This window comes from Haliotis rubra, unplaced genomic scaffold (genome assembly GCF_003918875.1).
Source record: "Haliotis rubra isolate DU_JTF1 unplaced genomic scaffold, ASM391887v1 Scf90, whole genome shotgun sequence".
NCBI classification, from domain to species: domain Eukaryota; kingdom Metazoa; phylum Mollusca; class Gastropoda; order Lepetellida; family Haliotidae; genus Haliotis; species Haliotis rubra.
This window is the reverse complement of record NW_025767635.1, coordinates 68,122-77,186: the sequence shown is the minus strand read 5'-3', so window position 1 is coordinate 77,186 and position 9,065 is coordinate 68,122. Positions and strand designations below refer to the sequence as shown.

Below are 9,065 nucleotides of genomic sequence, written 5' to 3'. Positions count from 1 at the left end.
GCATTGAGGAATGGGGCTCCGTCTGCTGATAATTACACACAGTATGTAGATACTACTGGGCTATACTCCAGTTACACACAGTATGTAGATACTACTTGACTATACTGCAGTTACACACAGTAGAGGATTATATGGTATTTAATTATCCATGTTATACATGATGTGTTTACTCTCATTGCAGATCTCCATCATTTATGATCGACCATGAATAAACAGTCATCTGTAAAAAGTATTGCCTACTTATTTATGATGGAGATCTTTCACCTCTGCAACTTGGTACATCAGAGATTCTAACCTACAGTTTCAAGACACAAACATGCCAGTCGTTGGATGCCCTATTCCGTCATGCGACTTCGTGACAGAAGACCTTGATTCTGTGGTGGTAGTAGCACTCTTAACAGCCCATGCAACAGTCCACACTACAGGACCTGCCATCTCTGCAAAGTAGAAAAAGTGAAACGACCAAGCATATCATCTGCTGGAACAAGCGAAGATTGGTCATACTTTAAATCCAGATGGAAAGACTATGTCCAGGCGACCAAGGTCACAGGGAAGGACCGCTTTGTACAGCTTCTTGAATGCTGTGACGAGACACTGCGCGAGAGATCTCACACGTTCGGGCTGGCGGATCCCTCACAGAAAAATCCAAGGAAGATGTCCTGAAGGCCATTAGACTCCTTGCTGTCAGAGAGGAGAACACCATGGTAGCTCGCATTACCCTCCACAGCATGACTCAGGATCGAGATGAAACTGTTAAACTCCTTCGGTGCAAGGCTAAGAGGTCAGGCTGGCGTCTGCAAATTCACCATTGCATGTCCAGGATGCCATCGGGAGGTGAACTACACAGAGACAATCTTACGCGATGTACTCACCCGTGGACTAAATGACCCTGAAATCCAGTTAGATCTCCTTGGAGACAAGAACCAAGACATGAATCTCGAACAGGTGTTTCAATTTGTGGAAGCCAAGGAATCAGGCAAACGCTCGGCATCTCGACTTCTGGACTCCCAGTCTGTGGAAGCTGTTAGCAGTGGCTACCGAAGAAACACAGCTGTTAATTCATCCAAGAAACTGGATACGTCCGAGTCATGCTTCTACTGTGGAAGAAAGGGGCATGGAAAAAGTGCATCCCTGAAAATCAGGAAAAAACACTGTCCTGCCTTCGGTCGCATGTGTTCATCCTGTAACCGCTACAATCACTTTGACACAGTGTGCCAGAGCAAAGTGAAACTGAGAGCTGAGAAGCCTCCCCGGACGGTTGAGGAAAATGAAGGTGCGGTCTTTGACATGCTCTGCTCACTCACTGACATCAGCTGCTTAAGGAAAGAAGACACTTCACCTTGATCACCACCTATATGATCAGCTGGCCGGACACATGGACTAAACAAGCCTCCGGCCCCAGCCCTTCCTCAACCTATCGATGGCTGTCCATGCAGAAGACTATGACAGACTAGGCTTTGGCTCAATGTTATCCTCAAGACCAAGATGAGCCTCTGTTGTCGTCATGGCAGACACAGGTTGTCAGAGCTGCCTTGCTGGCATTAAGATCGCGACACAAACTTGGACTGAAAACACAGAATCTCATTCCGGTGACTCTCAAGATGCGTGCTGCCAATAACAGGGGTATCAATATCCTTGGTGCCCTCATCACACGGCTGTATGGCAGGAGCCCAACAGGGAAAACAATTGAAACAAGACAGGTGGTCTATATCACAGACAACTCTGACAAGTTCTTCCTCAGTCGTGAGGCTTGTATCTCACTTGGGATGATCACAGGAAATTTTCCCACAATTGGGGAAGTGCCCAGAAATGACAGCTTCAATGATGATTCTACACTAAGCGATGCTTCAGAGATAAATGATGTGAAATGTGACTGCCCAAAGCGTGGACCACCTCCTAAATTGCCAACCAAACTACCTTTCCCGCAACAGAAGAGAACCGCGGTAAACTGGAAGAATACCTACTTGACCTCTATAAGTCCAGCACATTCAACATCTGCGAGCACCAACCTCTCCCCCTCATGGATGGACCTCCCATGAAACTGATGGTCGATCTGGACGTCCAGCCTGTTGCTCACCACACTCCTGTCCCTGTCCCACTTCACTGGCAGAAAGACGTCAAAGCGGACTAGACCAGGATGTCAGACTAGGTGTGCTGGAGCCAGTGCCAATTGGAGAACCGGTTACATGGTGCCACAGAATGGTCGTTTGTCCAAAGAAGAATGGCAAGCCGCGACGCACTGTTGACTTTCAGGCACTCAATGCCCATGCCATTAGAGAGACACATCACACACAATCCCCCTTCCACCAAGCCAGATCAGTGCCACAGAATAAGAAGAAATCTGTCTTCGATGCATGGAATGGCTACCACAGTGTCCCCATTCGAGATGAGGACAAACACCGTACCACATTTATCACCCCATGGGGCCGATATAGATATCGCACTGCTCCACAAGGATATATCGCCTCCGGAGATGGATACACAAGACGCTTTGACGAGATTGTGTCTGATGTGCCAAACAAAACCAAGTGTGTGGATGACGCACTCCTGTGGGCTGATGACATTGAGAAATCATTCTTCCAGGCATGTAATTGGCTTGACATCTGTGGAAGGAATGGCATTACTTTAAACCCTGAAAAGTCTTGGCTCCGGGGATGTGAACCATGTGGAATTTGTACCGCTGGGTCTTTTCCTTCAGGTTACGTAGTCGAGCATTCGAGATGCATTCAAGTGATCGATCCCCAAAGATCTTTAGTAGAGGTTTGTGGTCAACTGCAATGGTCATAACATCATTGCCTCCATCAGATGCAGTGAAGAGCCTGACTACAGTGTAGAGGATGCCACTCTCCAGTCTGCTGCATCTGCAATCAGCTCCTTGGAACCCATCACGTGGAACAAGGTGAAAATTGCCACCACTAGCGATGTATCCATGGCCAAACTCGTTGATCTTATTGAAACTGGGATGCCAGAATCCCGCCTTGAACTTCCTACCGCACTACGTGAATTTCATCAGTTCAGAGAGCATCTCCACACGGTAGACGGAGTTGTGCTATACAAGGACCGGATTGTGATCCCACCAGCACTACGTGAAGATGCCCTTACTGCCCTCCATTCTGCACACCAAGGCATCTCATCAATGATGTCCAGAGCTGAAGCATCTATCTTCTGGCCCGGACTCACATTGGCCGTTACAACCCTCCGAACCAACTGTGCTCACTGCAATCAGATGGCTCCATCACAACCATCAGCCCCACCAACACCACTAGTATACCCATCTTACCCCTTCCAATGTCTATGCGCTGACTTCTTTCATTACAAGGGTGTCAACTATCTGGTGCTGGTCGACAGATACTCCAACTGGCCAATAGTGGAGAGAACTGCTGGAGGTGCACCTGGACTCATCAACTGCTTACGACGCACATTTGTCACATTTGGCATACCTGATGAACTTTCCTCTGATGGGGGACCCGAATTCACAGCCTCTGCAACCAGAGAGTTCCTTCACACATGGTCAGTACATCATCGACTATCTTCTGTCGCCTTCCCCCACAGCAACTGCAGGGCAGAAATTGGCGTGAAGACAGTCAAACGCATGATCACTGACAACACTGGACCCCAGGGTGAACTTGACACGGATGCTTTCCAAGGGGCAATGCTTCAGTACAGTGGTGGTGGTCCGATTAATTGAAATAATCGAAGATTGGTCGCAGTGCCTAAACGACCAAGCAATCGATTGTGTTTTCTAATAATCGAACACAACCAATTTTGGAACACTTGTTTGCATCAACAATATTTTACACAAGGTTGGTTTTGTCTGTGTCATTAAATTTACATTTCATAAGCACTACAAGCCCGTTCCAAGTCATGATTGAATTTATCTTAAAGAATCCAGGAAATCTGTGTTCCTAACATACTAATCATCCTTTAAATATGCGAAATTTGCCAATGGATTTTGTGCAATTTGCAAAAGACCCAAATTACTACATCTTTTTTCTTTGTGTGTGCATTAACAAAGATAACAGGAACATTTGATAAATGACGCAAAACAGTTATTTTCGATGATTGATCGGCTGTATGTTTCTAAATTTGGCATCTTAGAAAAGAAATACAGTTCGCTCTACCACCATGTATAGTGTAATAAAACACACTTTCGCCCTGAACTATTATGACGTTAAAGCACTCAGACGCAAGCGTCCTCATGCGTTAACTATAATAGTTCAGGGCAAAAGTGTGTTTTATTACACTATACATGGTGGTAGAGCGAACTGTATTTCTTAAATATACAAATATTACAAAACTGATTACAAAACTGAATACAAGCAAGATCAATTGCATAATCAGTGTTTGCCCTAGGCATAAAAATTTAGGAGTCATCATGACTCCCTGGTGTCATGAGAGGGAGTCATGGACATGTTTTGGGGAGTCAACTTCTTTCATCAAGAGATCAACTGTTATTGTTTAATAAAAACAGGTCCAAGTAAGGCAGGTCAGGAATTTAATCAGCACTGAGCAGTTAACTGGCAAACATTAAACTTAGTAGTTTTAAACAACAATAAATTACAATATGTACTCAAACTTAAACTAAAGTAAAGTTATCTGAACTAACAGCCCAGGTCGAGCATTACCTCAACAATGACGCGAGCTTATAAATTCACTGCGTATTTGAGATAATTTGTGAGTCAAATACGAAGGTTTTTCTGCGTCATGGCAAACACTGCATAATCATAAGTTCTAAACTTTATTTTGAAATACATCTGAATGAACTTCCTACTTTTAACTGAGACTTTGATAACAAACATTTAACACCTCAATGTAAACAATATCAAAATAAAAAATAAAAATGGTTTGTAACACTGTATTTACATCATGAGACCAAGCTGCCAAATTTGGACTCCACTCAAAAACCAAAAACAAAATACCTTACTCCAAAACAGACTTAACAAATAAAGTTAACAAGATAACAATAAATAAGTTCAATTATAACTGGCAAATAATAGGAAAACATTATCCCCACTTATTATACTTGCTTGCATAAGCTTGCACATGCTTGCAAAGGTTATTCCATATAATCGTAGTCTCTACCAGTAGAGACTACGATTGCAATCTCTACTAGTAGGATCGGAGATTCTACCAGTAGAGACTCCGATCGCAATCTCTACTGGTAGAGACTCCGATCGCAATCTCTACTGGTAGAGACTCCGATCGCCTCTACTGGTAGAGACTCCGATCGCAAAGAATCGCAATCTCTACTGGTAGAGACTCCGATCGCAATCTCTACTGGTAGAGACTCCGATCGCAATCTCTACTGGTAGAGACTCCGATCGCAATCTCTACTGGTAGAATCTCCGATTCTACCAGATCGCAGTCTCTACCCTGACATATACATATATCTTAATGTGTCAGTGAGCAGAAACAAACAGCAGACACATGAACATGCTGAGGAAATACATTTATAACGAAATGATTACACTCTGACAATTTATTAAGCCTGGTTGTTGCCTTTGATATTGTCCCTCCCTGTGCGTACCCATTGGATATCATGGAACTCTGGACTAGTTCAAATTCTACGCTGTGCCAAACATAGGCTCATTTGAGAGTATAAGGGCAAGCTGTCACATTGTTCAACAAAGATCAAATTAATTGGACTTAATAAGGCAATGTGGGCATTGGTAAGATGCGTGATCAAGTTTTAAAAGGTCACTTGCTTGACATTCTGCCACTTTTGTTTACAATAAATACACTTTGAAAAAACGCTAAGAATTCCACCGGAACATTGGTTATCAATCCAACTGAGTGTTTATGTTACAGTCATTGACAGAAATATTCACTCAGTCAATAAAACTTGTTCATGGGTTCACAATCCTTTTCAGCATTGGTGTGTGTGTAAAGCACACTTGCCTACCCCCTTTTAAAGAAAATAGTAAGATCTGCTAAAAAATAGTAAGGCAGGTGCATTTGATAGTAAGGCATGTTAATGTCAAGAAATAAAGGAAAAACATTGCTGGTTAAAATCTTAATATAGTGTTTAATAGTAAAATGTGGTGCCGATCTAATTAACGTTTTTGAAAGTCTTTCACTTGGAAATAAGTTTTACCGGCACTGTAAGATGCAAAGATTATTTATTTATAATGTTTATGGTGCGACTTCTGTTTTCCTGTACTTTATGTACCGTAAATGACTATAAATAGCAAGGGCATGCCTATATCTAGTATTCTACCATATATTTGTAGAAGTCATAAGGAATTTCAGCATGATCGTAAGGTCATAATTTAGCACCAAAAATAGTAAGCCTTACTCCAAAATCGTAAGGACAGGCAAGTCTGGTAAAGTAGGATTCACTGAGACTGAGACAATCCATAATGTGCCTAGATATTATAACTATACCATTTTACAAATTACAGGTTACCGTGTATTCTGTTAGCTCAAGTAAACCTACATACATGAGCACAAACTTTGGACAAATCCACTGTGTAAGATAACTTTGCAAGATAATAGTGATTAATCAATGACAGTTTTATAGTTTTCATCAATGCATTTCCGACAGTTCGTCTGTCGCTCTGTTTCCAAGTACATATTACACAACAAGTAATGCCTTCACAACATCAGACCAGAATTAATAATGTTGAGTGGTTACCAATAATACCAAATGGGAACCTGTGTAACTGTAAGCTACTATGAGCTAGTGGTGTTCCGATTAATTGAAATAATCGAAGATTGGTCGCAGTGACCAAACTACCAAGCAATCGATCACATTTTCTCATAATCGAACATAAACGATTTTTGAACTACTTTTTTAGTCTTTGAAATACTTGACAATGGAACATATCGTTGATGTTGTCAGTGCCTGAAAACGTGTTTAATTTATAGAAAACTCACTTTACTAACTGAAAAGCCATGACTGAATATTTCTTGAAGACTCCAGGAAGTTTATGTTCATGATATATAAGTCATCACTTTAAAGTAGCAAGTTGCATCATGTTATACATATCTGTAATAACAACCTGGATAGGAAAATCTGAAAAATGACGCTAACCAATTTTTTTTCGATCATTGTTTGTTGGTAATGAAGCAATCATCGATTGCGATATTTCAACCAATTCCCAGCACTACTATGAGCAGTGTTACCATTAACTATGCCACTTGATTGTGGCCAATATAATGTGTGCATGTGCTTCCTGTCCACCTATACACTAACAGGTTGTGGCCAATATAATGTGTGCATGTGCTTCCTGTCCAACTATACACTAACAGGTTGTGGCCAATATAATGTGTGCATGTGCTTCCTGTCCAACTATACACTAACAGGGCTCCAGATAAGTTTTCAGCTTTAGGAGTACGTACTTCTTATCTTTTCAATATAGGAGTACTGGAAGAACTTAAGAGTACATTTAGAGTACTGAATGGAATTTAATGGCGGACCAGTAATCTTGTGTCTCGTTTCATATATGCACCACAGCACTGCTACTCTTGTGTAAACAGGTCAATAAACAATAAAACAATATTTTTTCAGATAAATATGTCAGTAAATGATTCTAAGACCGTACAGCATTGCTGTGGTGCCTATGTGCTACGTTTTCTTAATCATTTCCTACCGTATCATGCATATTTTATATCCGTACATATGCCCCTTATCTGGACCCCTGCACTAACTTGAATGGCGAAAGACAAAATGGGCTTTAGCTTACAGACTCAAACAAATCAAGTGTGTGTATTTAATAGTAGAAGTCAACTGACATGCTATTATTACTTGACATTATTAAATATCAAGCTATGAAACAAAGACATTGATCCAAATCAATCCATGCCAGCTTATCATCCGTGAATCAGAATTCTAAAATGCTTGAAATGCTAAATCACACTAAAAACATTAGGGATATTTCCAAATAACGACTTCTCTTTTTCTGCTTGTTCAGGTGAAAGAAATTAATTAACCTGTGCCCTTTCATATATCAAAATGTTCAAAGATCATGGGTAACCAATCAGTACTCAGACGTGGATATCAACATTGCCTCAAAATTCATTAGGCTGTCCTTACGCCGCTTTTAGCAATATTCCAGCAACATCATGGTGGGGAGCACCAGAAATGGGCTTCACACATTGTACCCACATGGGGATTCGAACCCGGGTCTACGGCGTGACGAACCAACGCTTTAACCACTAGGCTACCCCACCGCCCCTGTCCTTACAGAGGTTAGACCACTCTTGTGTCACGGTCAGTTGTGTTAGCCAGTAGATTGTCTCACACCAGCACATGTGCTCAAGTTGCAGTTTTTCAGAGGTAATGATACTTAAAGGTCACATGCAACGTAAAACACAACTTTGCAGAATCTGATACCTTTCGGTATGGACTTACAGATACAAATCATCAAAAATGCAAATTCAACTTATAAAGTTGAAAAATAACGCAATGAAAAATACCCGTGAAATCGGAGTTCAAACGATTCACAAAATTCACCCCAGCTCTTGGGGACCGCCTCTGTGGTGTAGTGATTAGAGTGTCCGCCCGGAGAGCGGAAGGTCGTGGGTTTGATCCCTGGCCGCGTCATACCAAAAAGACGTTAAAATATGGTACTTTTTGGTCCCTGCCTGGCGCTCGGCATTAATGGGTACAACAAGGACTGGTCGGCTCGGAGTCAGTATAATGTGTCTGAGTGGGGTATTCATGCTTCACTGCGGCATGGTATCTCAGTGGGCTAGCACTATAAAACCAGCTTAAGTCTGGGCTAGTACAAGCAGCCGCACATACACATACATGCATGCGCCGTCATATGAGCTAAATATACTCAAGCACGATGTAAAACCCAATTTCACCTCACCTCACCCCAGCTCTTGGGGTGAAAAGTGGTTTCAACAGCTGTGCTGCACTGCGCTGGGCAGCGCTCATAGCGCATGCACAGTGAAAATAGTGTCGCTCAGCTTGGAAGCGGGATGTCCGGATTTAATATAAAGTCGTGAGCAGGAGTAGTCTAATCAAAACAAATAGTAAATAATCTACTCATTACATAAAAATCAAAAGAACCTTGTTAGGATCTAGATCTACTCAGCTGTGTGTCAACCAGTGAGGC

General features: G+C 42.0%; 1 protein-coding gene across 1 annotated transcript; it reads left to right on the top strand.

Moving 5' to 3' along the window:
- Positions 1-2,199: 2,199 nt before the first annotated feature.
- On the top strand, positions 2,200-3,688 carry LOC124263940 (uncharacterized protein K02A2.6-like). Its single transcript, XM_046698667.1, has 2 exons — positions 2,200-2,549; positions 2,806-3,688. The coding sequence occupies exons 1-2, from the start codon at positions 2,200-2,202 to the stop codon at positions 3,686-3,688; spliced, it is 1,233 nt and encodes a 410-aa protein (XP_046554623.1).
- Positions 3,689-9,065: the final 5,377 nt, after the last annotated feature.